General features: G+C 41.5%; 1 protein-coding gene across 3 annotated transcripts in view; it reads left to right on the top strand.

The window, feature by feature from the left end:
* tbc1d5 (TBC1 domain family member 5) overlaps positions 1-18302 on the top strand; it is a 422753-nt gene that overhangs the window by 227243 nt on the left and 177208 nt on the right. For all 3 annotated transcript variants that reach the window (XM_033050914.1, XM_033050922.1, XM_033050908.1), the window contains 4 exons: positions 3757-3865; positions 7443-7532; positions 7618-7692; positions 14510-14577. In XM_033050914.1, coding sequence (XP_032906805.1) covers positions 3757-3865; positions 7443-7532; positions 7618-7692; positions 14510-14577 — 342 coding nt within the window. The remainder of the gene's footprint in view (positions 1-3756; positions 3866-7442; positions 7533-7617; positions 7693-14509; positions 14578-18302) is intronic.

The following is an 18302-nucleotide window of genomic DNA, read 5'->3' as shown; positions in this document are numbered from 1 at the left end:
GCATATCCGTGGCAGGGATAATGTCTCTCTCTTCCCCCTCAGACTGGTGGCAGCAGTCTGGTGTTGGTTTAGTTTGTTTGATTGCATAGTGTTCTTTATGTAACTCTTCATTCTGTATTAACTTATTTTGCTTGGGAAGGATGGGACTGGCATTATTGTTTTCGTGGTTTTGTTTCAAGTTTATTTTCACACTGAGGCAGGTTTAGAGTCTCTGGTCCGACGGCCCATTGAGTGGTCGGCCAGAGCACCCTTTATCTTTTGTTTGCTAGCCCATCCGACCCCTCTTTGTTTGTTTGATCCAGGTTTAGTTTTTTTTGTTAGTGAAAAATAAATAATTTTTCCATTTGAACCTGGTTTTGTATTATGTTATTGGTTTTTGAGGTATTTGATTTTGGCGGCCGTAACAGAAAGATAGATCAGCCATGATTGACTGGTGGAATAGACTTGATGGGCTGAATGGCCTAATTCTGCTCCAAGAACTTACGAATATAGGTGGTGTGATGATTAATTTTGCAAACTATACCAAAATTGGTGATATAGTGGATAGTGAAGAAATGTTCTAAGGTTGCAACATGATCTAATTCAACTGGGAAAATGGGCAAAAGAATGACAAATGGAATTTAATGAAGCCAAGTGCAACGTGATGTCTAAGTACAGTGAGGCACAAGTACAATGAAGAATGTTGCTTGCAGCAGCATCACAGGCACAGAGATTCAGACAAACACATAAAAACAAAAAAGTGTGCAAAAAACAAGACGTTAGTGCATTTAGAACAAAAAGCAAGCATGAATGATATCCTGCACTACAACTAGGCCATGCTCCTATGAAACTCGGTCATCAAAATCTTTATAGGATTTCCATGGTTAGTGCTGGTCCAGTTCTTCCTAAATGGTTCTGGACAATTAATTTCTAATTATTCCTGTTGCAGAATTTATTCAGTCTATATTAATGAGGCACAGGTGTTTATTCCCTGGTATCTCTAAATCTTGGAGGCATGCAATCTTGGAGTTGTTTATCCAGGTGTTCATGTCCGGTACTGCAATTTATGTGAGTATGTAACCATATAAACATAGAAAATAGGTGCAGGAGTAGGCCATTCGGCCCTTCGAGCCTGCACCGCCATTCAATATGATCATGGCTGATCATCCAACTCAGTGTCCTGTACCTGCCTTCTCTCCATACCCCCTGATCCCTTTAGCCACAAGGGCCACATCTAACTCCCTCTTAAATATAGCCAATGAACTGGCCTCAACTGAGTCTGAAGAAGGGTTTCGGCCCGAAACGTCGCCTATTTCCTTCGCTCCATAGATGCTGCTGCACCCGCTGAGTTTCCCCAGCAATTTTGTGTACCTTTGGCCTCAACTACCTTCTGTGGTAGAGAGTTCCAGAGATTTACCACTCTCTGTGTGAAAAATGTTTTTCTCATCTCGATCCTAAAGGATTTCCCCATTATCCTTAAACTGTGACCCCTTGTCCTGGACTTCCCAAACATCGGGAACAATCTTCCTGCATCTAGCCTGTCCAACCTCTTAAGAATTTTGTATATTTCTATAAGATCCCTCCTCAATCTTCTAAATTCTAGCGAGTACAAGCCGAGTCTATCCAGTCTTTCTTCATATGAAAGGCCTTACATCCCAGGAATCAGTCTGGCGAACCTTCTCTGTACTCCCTCTATGGCAAGAATGTCTTTCATCAGATTTGGAGGCCAAAACTGTACACAATACTCCAGGTGTGGTCTCACCAATACCCTGTACAACTGCAGTAGAACCTCTCTGCTCCTATACTCAAATCCTTTTGCTATGAATCCTATAATCAAATCCTTTTGCTATGATATACTATACCATACTAGAAACAATGATAGACACAAAAAGCTGGGGTATCAGCGGGTCAGACAGCATCTCTGGAGAAAACAATGAGATATCATTTTTATCATCTGTCTATACATGGCAATTATTTAAGTTTGATTTACCAAAATGTAATTTCTTCCCAAACATCCAGAGTTTTCTTTGCCTTGAAAAAAACTGGAGCTGTTTTCCCATTGTTCCAAATTGTCCAAATTATATTCTTCAATTCGATACCTAGAGCATAATAACAGCAAGTTAAAAATCATCCTTTACGTTCTGTATTTTTTGAACATATCATTTTCACAAACAAAATCTTTGCAACCTGTTTTCATCCAGTGTAAATTACACCGCGATAGACCTGGTCATTTACTCAATCCTTTGCATGTGGCGGACTTCTGTGTCTCCATATCTGCAGCATACATCCACAAGTATAGTCACCCATTCGATCCTCTTCTCCAGGGAACAGCCACTATTCAGTTTCACTCCTGTTTGTTACAATGCAGCTAGTGTATTTACACTAATGACTTTCCCTTCTTTTACCACCAGGTCTATGCTATGATTGACTTTTTTTCCTTTGTCTCTGAATCATTCTCTTTTATTAACTTTGGAAATGGGTTCTAATTCTTGATGAAGTGCAATAATGCACTTCAACTCCCCCTCCCATTCCCAATCCGATCTCTCTGTCCTGGGTCTCCTCCATTGCCAGAGTGAGCAACACCGGAAATTGGAGGAACAGCACCTCATATTCCGCCTGGGTTGCTTGCGTCCGGATGGCATGAACATTGAATTCTCCCAATTTTGCTAGCCCTTGCTGTCTCCTCCCCTTCCTTAACCCTCGAGCTGTCTCCTCCCATCCCCCCGCCCTCGGGCTCCTCCTCCTCCCCTTTTTCCTTCCTTCTCCCCCCCACCCCCCATCAGTCTGAAGAAGGGTTTCGGCCTGAAACGTCGCCTATTTCCTTCGCTCCATAGATGCTGCTGCACCCGCTGAGTTTCTCCAGCATTTTTGTTTACCTTCTAATTCTTGATAATTGGCTGACTGAAAGATGGAGCAAGGAAACAAGCCCTTCGGCCCACTGTGCATGCCGACCATTAATCACACATTCACATTAGTTCAATGTTATCCCACTTTTGCATCCATTCCCTACACACTAGGGACAATTTTCGGAGGGCAATTAATCTACAACATGTATATCTGTGACCTGAGGTAGATCAGGCTTTAATAGTCAGGTGGTTTGGTCTTGCTCCTATTTTTAGTGTGACCTTGAATAGTCCTACTACTCTGCCACTACCCCCAATCCAATGCTCAATAATGCTATCAGATGTTTGTCTGATAATGGTGCTTTGAATTAAATGTGTTAACATTTCTGTGAAGCGTATATGTGCTGTTTAAATTGATTTTGTTGTCGAGCCAAAACATTCTCCAATTAGGCTACCCTCATTTTATACTTCCTATAATGCTTTGGAACATATAAATGCAAGTTATTATTGTAGTTTAGTTTTGCATGGAAAAACAGTATAATTAAACTCTCGCAATGCCTTCACGCAAACCCACCCCCACCCCCAACCTCTCCAAATAGTTAATGCAGCAAACTAAATTAGTAGTTCTTCATAGACTCTTTGTATTATAGATACAGAAAATATCCCTCCAAAACTGCCTGCAGCTCAGAGAAAATTATCAAGGCATCTGCTCTAATAAATAATCAGTTCTTTAAAAAAACTCATATATGAAAGATAAACCCAAACAATCTTTGTTGCTTTAAAGTGCTGAGTGGAATCAAAATTGTGCGATTTCAGAGAATGAAAATAGAGATCTATTAATACTGCTTTTCAAAAAAATAAACCCTGACGTGAAATGAGGCATTGTAACAGGTATTGCGATGGTTTTTATGTTGTTTTCATTTTTCAATTTTAGCAAGGAGTGGGAAGACCTGTTTGAACACAGTAATTACTTTGCAAGAATAAGACTGATGGGGATTAATGGGCAGTTGAGAAGCAGCCGCTTCCGAAGTGTTTGTTGGAAGGTAAATGAATGTTTCTTCCTTAATATTTTGTTCATGACATTTTATTATTTTTTGAATAACTGATATTTCAGCTGCAAAATGTCAACATTATGATGTAATTCTATATTTTTCTGGGGTAGCCCTGCTTATCTGTGAAATAACATTCGGTTGGCACTAGTGAAGTGGTAGAGGAGGATCTTTCTAGATTTTGAAAAAATAATAATTTTGGGAGAAACATTTTCTAGGCTTGGGATTGTTTTCTTTGGAATGGAGGAGGACAAAGGCAGATTTAATTGAGATGTGTAAGATGATACCATTTTTATTTAGACTGAATAAGAAGAATACAATAACAAAGGGTCTTAGGTTTGGAATAATTCATGAAAGGTTTTTGAGCTGAGGTAGTAAAAAATATGGCAGTGTAGAGGCATAACAGAACGATCCCTTGCTATTGGAAAGTACTTGAATACTTGAGAAAACATTTTGGATACCATAATCTACCAGTTTCAAATTGGCATTGTTGGATAGTTTTCTTACTACAGTTTGGGTGTGATGAATGACCTGTGTGGTAAATGTCCAGAATTTCAATGTTGATAGCCAAAGTTAAATTGCTAATAATTGAGCTGTTTTATATTATGGCCTGAATTTTAAGTTGTATGCATGAATGTTTTTGAGAGCAAGTCAGGAATTAAATTTACTGAAAGTGAAAACTCATTGGTAAAATGACTCCAATCACCCATATTTTGCAACTTTGGCCACATCTGAGCATTCCCCACGGAGAAACACGTTGCCAAACTCAAAATGTCATTAGAGTAATCTTAACAAGAGTTTCATGGCTTAAACAATTTGTGCAACCTGCCAATGAACGTAAAGCATGGAAAACGGGAGAATAAAAAGGGGGCAGGAAATAGCTCTGACAGTTCATATTAAAGAGAACCCAAAGAGAATTTATAGACACATGAAGGGAAAGAGGACAACTACAGAGAGAAAAGAAGGCTCTATAGAAACCAAAGTGGTCATCTCGGTGTAGATCTCAGGAGATGACTAAGGTCCATGATGGGTATTCCTCTTTTATTTTACCATAGAGAAACGCTTGAAGACTGGGGAACTTGGGACATTTAATGGAGATGTCCTGAGAACAGTCTATATTACGTCCAGGAGGTGCTGTACCTCCTGGATTTTATGGGATAATGTATATACGTATTTTGGGTAGACGGGCTGATTAAGGATAGTCAGCATTGTTTTGTATGTGAGAAAACATGTCTTATGAATCAGAGGGTTTTTTTTAAGTAACCTAAAAGGTTGACGAGGGCTAAGCTGTAGACGTTGACCATGTAAACAAGAAAGTTGAGGAGGGCAGGGCTGTAGACATATTCCATGTGGACTTCATTGATAAGGTTCCCATTGAGAATGTTAGGTTAGGTCAGAATGGAAGGTTGGATCGCATGAGATCTTGGATGATCTAGCTGACTGGATAGTGATTTGGCTTTGTGCAAGGAAGCAGAGGGTGATGGCGAAGGGTTGTTTCACAGACTGTAGGTCTGTGACGTGTGTTGCTGTTTGTAGTTTATATCAACAATTTGAATGAGAGTGTACAAGGAATGATTTTTAAGTTTGCAAATGATACTAAAGTATGTGGTATCATAGGTAGTGAAGATGGTTATCAAAAACAATAGTAGGATCTTGACCAGCTGGGCAAATAGGCTGAGGGATGACTAATGGAGTTTAATGCAGATAAGTGTGCAATGCTGCATTTTTGGAAGTCAAACCAGGGCAGGATCTTCACAGGGAATGGCAGGGCACTGGGGAATATTGTAGAGCATAGGGATCTCGGAGTGCAAGTACATTATTCCCTAAAGGTGGCGTCACAGGTAGAGTTGCGTCACAGGGTGATCAAGATAGGATGGCCACGGTAGCGTAGCGGTAGAGTTGCTTCCTTGCAGCGCTGGAGACCCGGGTTTGATCCCGACTACGGGTGCTGTCTGCATGGAGTTTGTATGTTCTCCCCATGACCGCATGGGTTTTCACTGTGATCTTCGGTTTCCTCCCACACTCCAAAGACATACAGGTATGTAGGTTAATTGGCTTGGTGTATGTGTAAATTGTCTCATGTTTGTGTAGAATAGTGTTAATGTGCGGGGATCGCTGGTCGGTGCACACTCGCTGGGCCAGATTCCGCTGTATCTCGAAATTAAACTAAGAGGTTTTTAGTACATTGGTATTCTTCAGTGATAATATTGTATCAAACTTGGGATGTAATGTTGCAGTTGGGGTGGTCGCATTTGGAGTATTGTGTTCAGTTTTTAATCACTGTGCTATAGGAAGAATGTCATTAAGCTGGATAGAGTGCAGAGAAGATTTACAAGGATGTTGCTAGGACTTGAGCGCCTGAATTACAAGAGTTTTTCGAAAGCGACAAGCACAGGCTGAAGGCTGAACTTACAGAGTTGGATAAAATAATGAGGTGAATAGATAGGGTGAATGCATAGTCTTTTAACCAGAATAATGTAATCAAGAACCAGAGGACTTAGGTTTAAAGTGCGAAGGGAAGGATTTAATTGGAACCTGAGGGGCAACTATTTCACAGTGTATGGGGTATATGGAGCGAGCTGCCAGAGGAAGTAGTTCGGACAGGTACAATAACTACATTTGAAAAATATTTTAACAAGTATATGGATAGGAAAGCTTGGAGGGATATCAGCCAAACGCAGCCAGGTGCGACTAGTATAGGTGGGACATGTTGGCCGGTATGGGCTAGTTGGGCCGAAGGGCTTGTTTTCATGCTGTAAGACTCTATGACAATTTGACTGAGAATTTTATTATACCATTGCAAATTTCTGTAAGACTGTAAATTGTGGAATTAACTGCCAATAATCTGCACTATTGAACTTTCAATTACCAGAGCAGAATGGTCCATTTAAGATGTCTTGCTTTGGAACTTGAGTGAGAACTGAGATAAACAACTTATGGGCAGTTTTTCATGTTTCAGACTTGCTGTTGTGATCCTTCCAACCATTTAATATTCTGTATATTATACATTATGGTACAAGTCTACATGCAGGAGGGTACATTTGGGTTACCTCCTGTGTGTCAGTTTCGGAATGTGGGTTGTCATACCACAGACGACGACTGTTCAGCCCAATGGTATTGAGGCGTATTCAGATTTTGCCAGAATTTGAATGAACTCATTAATGAAAGCCTTGATTTTAAAATGACCATGAATTAAATAATGCACTCAAACTGACTAATCCTTAATGTTTGTGCCATGCATTTTTGTTTACTGTTGATGCGTAGAGTCGTTATTCATTATGGGCTTATTGCCTCTTTGCAGATATCTGTAATAATTACTATCTGCCTAACTATGTTCATAAGGGCTAATCATACTGTGTTGGTTGCTTTATATCTATTTTTTGTGTTGAATAAATATAATACATCATTGGTTTCAGTGGGAGAGAAAGTTTATTTCAATGTTGCATTAGATTTATCATAACTCCTGAGTGATGTTTTTCTTCCCCTATGGATAGGGCTTTTATCCCTCTGGAAAGCAATGATGTATTCTCTGTTTATTTTGTACTAACTGTTGAGATTCGTGTCCTTGCAGCTGTTCTTGGAAGCTCTGCCTGAGGATAAAAAGCAGTGGCTTAATAAAGTAGCAGAATTAAGATCTCACTATGAACAGATAAAAGAAATTGTAAGTGATTTTTATATATTATTTTCATTAACTACATGCATAATTCTAACAGAAAAGCACTAATGGTGATTTTATTTAACAACAGCATATCACAAACCCTCGGAAAGCCGCTGGACAGCAAGATCTAATTGTCAATAACCCACTTTCACAGGATGAAGGGGTAAGCATACTTGGATTTATTTAGTTGTAAAATTTCCTGATGAATTTTGGTTTGCCCTTTATTACCCATTCTAGTTACCAAAAGCAAATAACATGTCATCTTTGGTTAATGCATTAATCTGCCATTTCATTGTTTTGTGTAAAACTACTTGCACCTTGCTTCTTGTAATGTAAAGCACCACTCAATTGAATTGCTGACTTATATTCATTGTTATGTGTTGAAAGTTAATCGCTGATTGAATTTAATTCTCATGCCACAAACTGAGATGGAAAAAGATTCTACTCAATGAACGTTGTGTCTAATTGCATTTCTCCCATCAAATTTAATGTAAGTAATTTGAGCTGAGCTAGTAGGACAGCATCAGGACAGCCTTCACTTACCTCTGTTATATTGTCTACCTCCATCACTTCAACCTCTGCCTAAAGCCTCCTCAATAACTTTGTTGCCCCCAAACTGATTATCCACTTGGTTTCCCTTTTACTTCCAAGGGCATGAACTCATTGAGCTCTGTTGGTGAGGAATGAAATTCAGTCCCTTGTAAGGGGTGACATTGAAACAGGAGATGTGGAGTCAGTATGGATAGAACTAAGGAATTGTAAGTGTAAAAAGACCCCAATGGGACTTATCTACAGGCCCCCAAACAGGAGCCTGGATATAGGGTGCAAGTTGAATCAGGAGTTAAAATTGGCATGTAGTAAAGGTAATGCTACGGTTGTTATGGGAGATTTCAACATGCAGGTAGATTGGGCAAATCAGGTGGTACTGGACCTCAAGAAAGGGAGTTTGTGGAGTGCCTCTGTGATGGATTCTTGGAGCAGCTTGTGGAGCCTACTAGGGAGAAGGCAATTCTGGATTTAATGTTGTGTAATGAACGGGATTTGATAAGGGAATTTGAGGTTAAGGAGCCATTAGGAGGTAGTGACCATAATATGTTTTAATCTACAATTTGATAAGGATAAATCGGAGGTGTCAGTATTACAGTTGATCAAAGGGGACTATGGAGCCATGAGGGAGGAGCTGGCCAAAGTTGACTGGAAAGATACCCTAGCAGGGATGATAGTGGAACAGCAATGGCAAGTATTTCTGGGAATAATACAGAAGGTGCAGGATCAGTTCATTCCAAAGAGGAAGATAGATTCCAAGGGGAGCAAGGGGCGACCGTGGCTGACAAGCAAAGTCAGGGACAGTATAACAATAAAAGAGAAGAAGTACAATATAGCAAAGTTGAGCAGGAAGCCAGAGGATTGGGTAACGTTTAAAGAGCAACAGAAGATAACTAAAAAGGTAATACGGGGAGAAAAGATGAGGTACGAAGGTAAGCTAGCCAAAAATATAAAGGAGGTTAGTAAAAGCTTCTTTAGGTTGAATTGAATTGAATTCCTTTATTGTCATTCAGACCTAACGGTCTGAACGAAATTTCGTGCCTGCACAAATTAACATCCACCACAGTGTATCCTCCAAGCACCTCCTCACTGTGGTGGAGGCAAAAATCTTAGGGCTGCAGTCTCTTCCCTCCTCTTCTCCCTCTGCGCTGAGGTGATTCCCCACCGGGCGATGGCACAAACAGTCCCGCGGCTCACCGAACCCCGCAAACGGGCCGGCTCAAACACCGCGGCCCGGGGTGGTTGAAGCTGCCGCCCTCCAGTCCAGCGGACGCAGCCGCTGGCCCGCGGATGAACCCAGGACTCAGGTCATAGCCGCCAGAACGCCGTCCCAGCCACCCGAGCACCGTTCCAGCCCCGAGCCGGATCGCCCTCACGTGAGTGCCGTTCCTCCCTCCAGCTGGGCCGCTCCGACGGGAGTGCCGTTCCTCCCTCGAGCTGGGCCGCTCCGACGGGAGCGCCATTCCACCTCGGGCTGGGCCGCTCCGACGGGAGCGCCATTCCACCCTCGAGCTGGGCCGCTCCGACGGGAACGCCATTCCAGCCCCGAGCTGGGCCGCCCTCACGGGAGCGAGCCCAGGGTGAGTCCTGACTGGCTGCCTCCGGAGTCTCGAGGTCACCAGCTCCGCCATTAGGCCTCAGCGCAGACGGAGGCAGAGAAGGGGGATACGACAAAAAAGTCGCATTCCCCCGAAGGGAGAAACAGCAAGCCCCGTTTCAACCCCCCCCCCCCCACCCCCCCCCCCCCCCCCCCACATAAACACAACCTAAAAACCAAAATCTTAACTAGACAAAACGAAAAAAAACAACACAAAAAAGTAAAGACAAACGGACTGCAGGCGAGCCGCAGCCATTCACCAGCGCCGCCACTTCCGGATGTGAAGGTATGTGAAGAGGCAAAAATTAGTTAAGACCAAAGTTGAACCCTTGAAGACTGAGAAGGGTGAATTTATTATGGGGAACAAGGAAATGGCAGATGAGTTGAACAGGTACTTTGGATTTGTCTTCACTAAGGAGGACACAAATAATCTTCCTGATGTACTAGCCAGAGGATCTGGGGTGATGGAGGAACTGAAGGAAATCCACATTAGGCAGGTAATGGTATTGGGTAGACTGATGGGACTGAAGGCTGATACATCCCCAGGGCCTGATGGTCTGCATCCCAGGGTACTTAAGGAAGTGGCTCCAGAAATCGTGGACACATTGGTGATCATTTTCCAATGTTCTATAGACTCAGGATCAGTTCCTGTGGATTGGAGGGTAGCTAATGTTATCCCACTTTTTAAGAAAGGCGGGAGAGAGAAAACAGGGAATTATAGACAAGCTAGCCTGACATCGGTGGTGGGGAAGATGACTGGAGTCAATTATAAAAAATGAAATAGCGGCACATTTGGATAGCAGTAATATGATTGTTCCGAGTCGGCATGCATTTACGAAGCGGAAATCATGCTTGACTAATCTTCTAGAATTTTTTGAGGATGTAACTAGGAAAAAGGACAAGGGAGAGCCAGTGGATGTAGTGTACCTGGACTTTCAGAAAGCATTTGATAAGGTCCCACATAGGAGATTAATGGGCAAAATTAGGGCACATGGTATTGGGGGTAGGGTGCTGACATGGATAGAAAATTGATTGGCAGACAGGAAAAAAAGAGTAGGGATTGACGGGTCCCTTTCAGAATGGCAGGCAGTGACTAGTGGGGTACCGCAAGGCTCGGTACTGGGACCCCAGTTATTTACAATATACATCAATGATATGGATGAAGGGATAACAAGTAACATTAGCAAATTTGCAGATGACACAAAGTTGGGTGGCAGTGTGAACTGTGTGGAGGATGCTAAGAGAATACAGGGTGACTTGGACAGGTTGGGGGAGTGGGCAGATGCATGGCAGATGAAGTTTAATGCGGATAAATGTGAGGTTATTCACTTTGGTAGCAAAAACAGGAGGAAGATTATTATCTAAATGGTGTAAAGTTGGGAAAAGGGGAAGTACAATGGGATCTGTGGGTCCTTGTTCATCAGTCAATGAAAGTAAGCATGCAGATACAGCAGGCAGTGAAGAAAGCGAATGGCATGTTGGCCTTCATAACAAGAGGAGTTGAGTATAGGAGCAAAGAGGCCCTTCTGCAGTTGTACAGGACCCTAGTGAGACTACATCTGGAGTATTGTGTGCAGTTTTAGTCTCCAAATTAGAGGAAGAACATTCTTGCTATTGAGGGAGTGCAGTGTAGGTTCACAAGGTTAATTCCCGTGATGGTGGGACTGTCATATGCTGAGAGAATGGAGCGGCTGGACTTGTATTCTCTGGCATTTAGAAGGATGAGAGGGTCTCTTATTGAAACATATAAAATTATTAAGGGTTTGGACACGCTAGAGGCAGGAAACATGTTCCCGATGTTGGGGGAGTCCAGAACCAGGGGCCACAGTTTAAGAAGAAGGGATAAGCCATTTAAAATGGCGATGAGGAAACACTTTTTCACACAGAGAGTTGTGAGTCTGTGGAATTCTCTGCCTCAGAGGGCAGTGGAGGCCGGTTCTCTGGATACTTTCAAGCGAGAGCTAGTTAGGGCTCTTGAGGATAGCGGAGTCAGGGGATATGGGGAGAAGGCAGGAACAGGGTACTGATTGTGGACGATCAGCCATGATCACATTGAATGGCGGTACTGGCTTGAAGGGCCGAGTGGCCTACTCCTGCACCTATTGTCTATTGAAACATATAGATCCTTTATGCTCTATGTCACATTAAATACCATTCAGTCATGCACTCTCTGGCCACCTGCATTACTCCATTCTATTTCACTGGTAGCTGTAGATAACACCTAAGCACAGAAATTTGCTCCATAAGACACACTATGTATTTATCTAAAGTTAGTTTTTAAAACTTATTGCTTTAAATAAGAATAAGACAATTTGTCATTTATGTTGTGCTTTACGTAAAGGTATTAGTAATAAAGTCACACAGCATGGAAATGGACCCTATGGCCCATTTTAGCATTGGCCACCAAAGTGCCTCATCTAACCTGGTCCCATTTACCTGCATTTGACCATATCCCTCGAAACCTTTCCTATCCACGTCCTTGTCCAATTGTCTTTTAAATTTGCAAGTATTGTGCCTGCCTCAACTACATTGGCTGCTCATTTCATATATCCATCACCCTCTGTGTGAAAAGGTTGCCGCTTGGGTTCTTACTAAACCTTTCTCGTCGCACCTTAACCTTAATTCTTAATTTCTTAATTCTCCTACCCTGGGAAAAAAGACTGTGCACTCACCTTATCAATTCCCCTCATGATTTTATATACCTCTTTAACACCAAATTTCAATGTCCTGTGCTCTAAGGAATAAAGTCCTAGTGTGCCCAAAGTCTCCGTATAGCTATGGCCCTCCAGGCACATTCCACATAGATCTTCTGTGCACCTTTCCAGCTTAATGGCATATTTCCTTTAGCACTATGACCAAAACTGATCACAATACTCCAAGTGCACAACTGTAACATTATGTCCCAATTTTTCTATACTCAGTTCCCTGACTAATGAAGGCCAATACACCAAAGATGTTCTTTACTGCCCTATCTACCAGTGACTCCACTTTCAGGAAGCAATGTAATTGTACTCCTAGATTTCTCTGCTCTGCTATCCTTCCAGAGCAGACTATCAAAGGCCAACCTGAAGTCCATATAAACTACATCCCTGCCCTCCTCAACCTTGGTTACTTCTTCAAAAATGTCAATCAAATTTGTGAGACATGATCTCCACACGCAAAACCATGCTGACTATCGCTAATCAACCTCTGTCTTTCCAAATGCATGGATATTTTATACCTCTGAATCCTCATCAGTAACCTTCCTACTACAGATGTTACTCTTACTGGTTCATAATTCCCAGGTTTTTCTTTGTAACCCTTTTTAAATAGATACATACTTTAGCCACCCTCCGGGATTTCAGGACCCCACCTGTGTCTAATGGTGATTCAAAAATCTCAGCCAGGGCTCCTGTAATTTCTTGTCTAGCTTACACAGTGTCAGTGGATGTATCTGATCAGGCCTGGGCGATTTATCTACCTTCACGATCCTTCGTCCTGCACCTCCTTCACTGTAATACGAACTGTCCTCAAGACATCTCCATTAACTGTTTCAGTTAACGATATTGATGGGACTGCTCTGAGAGCTGGCATAGACTTGATGGGTGAAATGGCCTCTTGCATTATAAGCCAATAAGGGTTTTGCCAGTTGAGTTGAAGATGTGCATCTCTTCTCGATAACATACTTATTGTGATCCCGAGCAACAATGACGTGGCAGCTGTGATCTTTGTGGGCAGCTGCCATTGGTAATCACACAGCTTGCTTTTTAATATGCCAAAATAAGGGAAAAGCACCTTTAATGTTTTTTTAAAGAGGTAAATGCCACTAATTTAGTGGCTTCTTTTTCTGGTCTCCTGATTAAGGCACAACGATCAGATTTAGCACACCAGAAATGGGTGAAATCCAGGCAGTTATTTTCCATGTTTTAAATCTTCGTGCAACTTTGGATTTCTTCTTTGTCAATACTTGCAAACATTTGTAGATTTGCGATTTTTTATTAACAATGATTATCTGTGTACTTTGTACCAAAGAGATTTTCTTCAATTGTAGGCTTTTATTTACATTTGTAATTCCAGTGAAAATTAAGGGAATCATTTAATGGAATAGTGCACCCATCATAGTGCAGCATCTGCCAGGAGTGCACGTGAGGATTTTGGGCAGAGGTCAATGAGTCCTCTCGGTTTTTCCATCCATTTGAATTGAGCCACTTCACCCAAATGCCTGATATGCACTTCAGACAGTAAAGCTCTCTACTCGAAGTGTCAACTTACAAAAACGTACCTTTGTATGACAGTTATTGTGCACACAGGATGCCAGCTGCAGCTCATTCTTTTTGTAGAATGCATTCTCCCTTTTTAATTCATCCTCAACCGTCTTTTATTCTGCGTTTTATTTTTAGTGACATTTTTCTGCAAATTGAATAAAGATTGCGTGCTATGTAACAGCTAATGTAGAATGATCAAAATCTTTGAGCAAAAAATTTAACAGTTGTGTAAAATGAATTATAAAACCTTCTGGCATCTTCTGCCCACTTTCCTTGAAATTAATCAGTGTTAACTTGTATTGATATGGATTTGTAAACTGTATTTTTAAATCAACAATCATTTTTGTACATGATGAGCAGTGTTACAGTAGAGTGCATCTTGTACATCTGTACTCTGTTGCATTATGCTATATCCTTGCAGGAAATAATGTGATTAGATAGAAGATTTCAAAATGCTGCAAGGTATAAAACTATTGAGGTGTACAAAAGGGCAATTGGAAAGGGCTACATTAAGTAATTAAATGATTGAGTAAACAATTTGTTGCTGCTTTTAGGTTTGAAGATTTATTGTTTGTTATTGTCTTTTTATGTAGAGTCTTTGGAACAAGTTTTTTCAGGATAAAGAACTTCGAGCAATGATTCAGCAAGATGTGACAAGAACGTATGTGTGCAATTAACAATGTTTAGTGTTTCTATTAAATATTAGTGTTTCCTTTCAAACAATTATTTGCAATAAATTAGTGATTATTTATTTTCGTGAAATGACAGATGTGTATAATTGACCACTGCCTATTTTAAAAAACCCAATAACTTCCAACTAGAACGTTATACATTTCTGTATATATTTTACAGACGTTAAATCATGTTACTTCCCCAAATTTATAATGAATTTATTATTGAGATTTACATGGCATGGCCTATGCTTTGATGACCTTTGTCCTTATTATTTCTAAATTTCTGTTTTTTATAATTTATTCTAGCTACATGCTGCAATTCATTTTATAAACAGTTAAAAAGGATAGATTTGGTGCATTTGGCTGTTTTAATTATGAATTAGCTCAATTTTGTGAGGGCAAACAAGATTTTAGCACTATGAATTATTTTCATGGTTGCAGTTGTATTGAATCACTTAGTGGAAGTAGTATTACACCTTCAATACTAGATTGAAAGTTAAAATTACCCAACCACCTGCCTAAATACAATTTAAGGCTTTGACTTTGCGTTAAAAATATAATGTGGACTTAATCAGACTCTAGTTCCTGTTTTGCTTTTGAGCTTCAATAAGGCATGATGTTACCATGTTCAGGATTCAAGTGTGTGTGGAAATTTAAAACTCACTGCCCAATCTCCAGTGAAATTTGACGGTAGACAAACTGGTTTGCAACCTAGTGGTATGAACATTGACCTCCAATTTCAGGTAGTCCTTACTTTCTCCTCCCCTTCTCAGCTCTCCCTCAGCCCTCTAGCTCCACCTCTTCCTTTCTTCCTCCCGCCCCCCCACCCTCACATCAGTCTGAAGAAGGGTTTGGACCTGAAACGTTGCCTATTTCCTTCGCTCCATAAATGCTGCCTCACCCACTGTATTTCTCCAGCATTTTTGTCTACCTTCGATTTTCCAGCATCTGCAGTTCCTTCTTAAACACTCCAGTGGAGTTTTCCTGGTTGTGCTGCACACAGAATCCCAGATGTGGAAAGCTATTTTGCTAGTTCCTCCAACCCAATCTAATGAATTCACTATTCCCGATGCGGCTGCTTTATATTGGTGAGACCCACGCATAGACTAGATGGCCATTTTTCCGAAGATTTACACTCGGTCTGCCAAGGCCTGCTGGAACTCCTGTTTGCTAACCATTTTTACTCCCCGTCCCATGCCAATCATTTTGTCCGTTTGGGTAGCTTAAAACCCAATTATATGGAAATTGAATTCTACAAATTAGGTAACTAATCTACAGACTCTCTCCTCCTCTCTTCTGTGCCCCACCTGGATGCACACCCATTTCTCCCTTTGCCCAATGACATGGATGCACAAAAATGAATCAAAAGATATTTCAGATGTGATCCGCAAGTTGTGAAAATCATGGTATAAAAAAGAAATGGGGCAATACATATGCCTAAGAAGGAATAAACTTAGGAGTGTATAATCAGCCAAGATGAATGTTATTGATTTGGAAGAGAACTAGTTAATGAGATAGAATAATCACCTTAGAGAGTCATAGTCATACAGCATGGAAACAGGCCCTTTGGACCAATCGTCCATGCCCACCAAGATGTCCTGTCTAAGCTGGTCCCATTAGCTTGCATTTGGTCCATATCCCTCTAAACCTTTCATATCCATGTACCTGTCAATGTACCCTTTAAATGGTGCTATTGTGCTTGCCTCAACTACCTCTTCAGGCAGCTTATACTCACCACCCTCTGGGTAAAACGGTTGCCCCTCAGATTTCTATTGCATCTTTCCCATCTCACCTTAAACCCATTTCCTCTGCTTCTTGATTCCCCTACCCTAGGTCAAAGACTCTGTGCATTCACCTTATCAATTCCCCTGAGTGTTTTCCTACTATGGTAAAGATGAAAGCCGACAATTGCAGGGAACTGACCGCTAGGATCCCAGTCGCTCGCATCATCTCTTGTGGCTGGTGGTGTAAGCTGCTGCCTCTCCCGCTCTTTGATTGTACAGCATTTCCAGCCCAGAGAGTCCGCCATGGTAACAAGCTTAATGGCAGTCATTGGCCATTGAGACATGCGGCCAAACAAAGAGATGGAGAAACAGCAGCTTCCATTACATCCAATGAGTGGTAATGAAAAAGAAAGTTGGATTCGTGTGGTTTGCCAACACATGGACGAGCCGCTGCCATACTCCACCAATGCACTGTGCTGGTCAGGGTACATCCCCGAGCCATGTGTCATCACTGAGCACCCGTCTCTAGTCATCCCAGGCCGTCCAACACCAGCCTTGAGAACCAGATGCTCCACATCAAGGCAAGGAGTGACACATTGCTGGAATTGCACCAGGTTCCTGGCATAGCAGTGCTGACAGAAACACATTGCACTTCATACAATGCTATAATGATTCCCTTTAGCACTGATTCCATTAGCACTTTCCTTCCTGGAAATGCATCCTGGTGTGTTGAGCAAGTAGTGAATAACAAAAGGTATGTCTGGAGCAGTTATAGATGGAAGAAGCTGAATACTTAGATGAAATTGCCAGAAGGGAACAAAGAAAACTAAAAATGGGAAATAAGAAAATAGAATTGCATTATTTTTTTGAAATTGTCAAATGCTCAGCATCGAGTTCTGTCATGTGCTTTGTGTCAGGAGAGAGGGTGTCGATGCTTCAATTTAGATTATTTTACTGGAAAATGGTCGAAAACCAGAAATAAAAATCAGACTTCCCGGCTCTGACAAGCAATCTTTGGCATGAAGGGTTAACTCTATTTCTACCGATGCTGCCTGACTAGCTGAATACTTCCAACATTTTCTGTTTTTGTTTCAGATTTCCTGCAACTGCAGGTTTTTTTAAATTTTCAAAGCATGGATGTTTTGTACTCATCATTAAGTTCTTCCCACAATGCCTGTGCCGAACATGATGGCAAGACCACCTTTTATCTGCCTACATATATTCCATTCCCTCCATGTCCATATGCCTATCCAAAACTCTCTTCAATACCACTATCAATTCTGCCTCAACCACCACCAGTGCAGTGCGTTACAGGCATTCATCACCCTCTGTAAAACTTTCCATGCACATCTTCTTTAAACTTTGCCTCTCTCACCTTAAAGCTAAGCCTTCTAGCATCTGACTTCTCCATCCTGGAAAAAATGTTCTCACTGTCTATGCATAGGAAAGTACTGCAGATGCTGGTTTACATTGAAGATAGACACAAAATGCTGGACTGACTCAGGGGGTCAGGTAGCATCTCCAGAGAATAGAAATAGGTAACATTTCAGTCTGCAGTCCGAAGAAAGGTCTCGACCTGAAACATCACCTATTCCTTTTCCCCAGTGATGGTGCCTGTCCTGCTAAGTTACTCCAGCATTTTGTGTCTATCTTCTGACTATCTTCTATCTATGCTCCTGATAATTGTACATGCTTCTATCTGGCCCTGCAACCTCCTATGTTCCATAGAAAACAATCCAAGTCTGTTCAACCTTTCCCTATAACTAATGCCCCTTATTCCAGACATCATTCTGGTCATTCCTTAAGTGTTGTTTAAGTGGCACTCATCCAGGCACATGCAGATTATTTCATTACACAATTGCTCAAATGGTAGTTGATGAAATAGCACTGGACGTGTGGTGAACCGTGGTTAGAAATTGTTTTGCAGTTGAACCAATCAAGATAGGTACAAAGTATTCCATCGTGTTGATATGTTTTTTAGCATAGCT

The sequence above is a fragment of the Amblyraja radiata genome, chromosome 2 (assembly GCF_010909765.2).
Source record: "Amblyraja radiata isolate CabotCenter1 chromosome 2, sAmbRad1.1.pri, whole genome shotgun sequence".
NCBI lineage: Eukaryota > Metazoa > Chordata > Chondrichthyes > Rajiformes > Rajidae > Amblyraja > Amblyraja radiata.
Note: the sequence above shows the minus strand (reverse complement) of the source record. Positions and strands in the feature narration are given on the sequence as shown.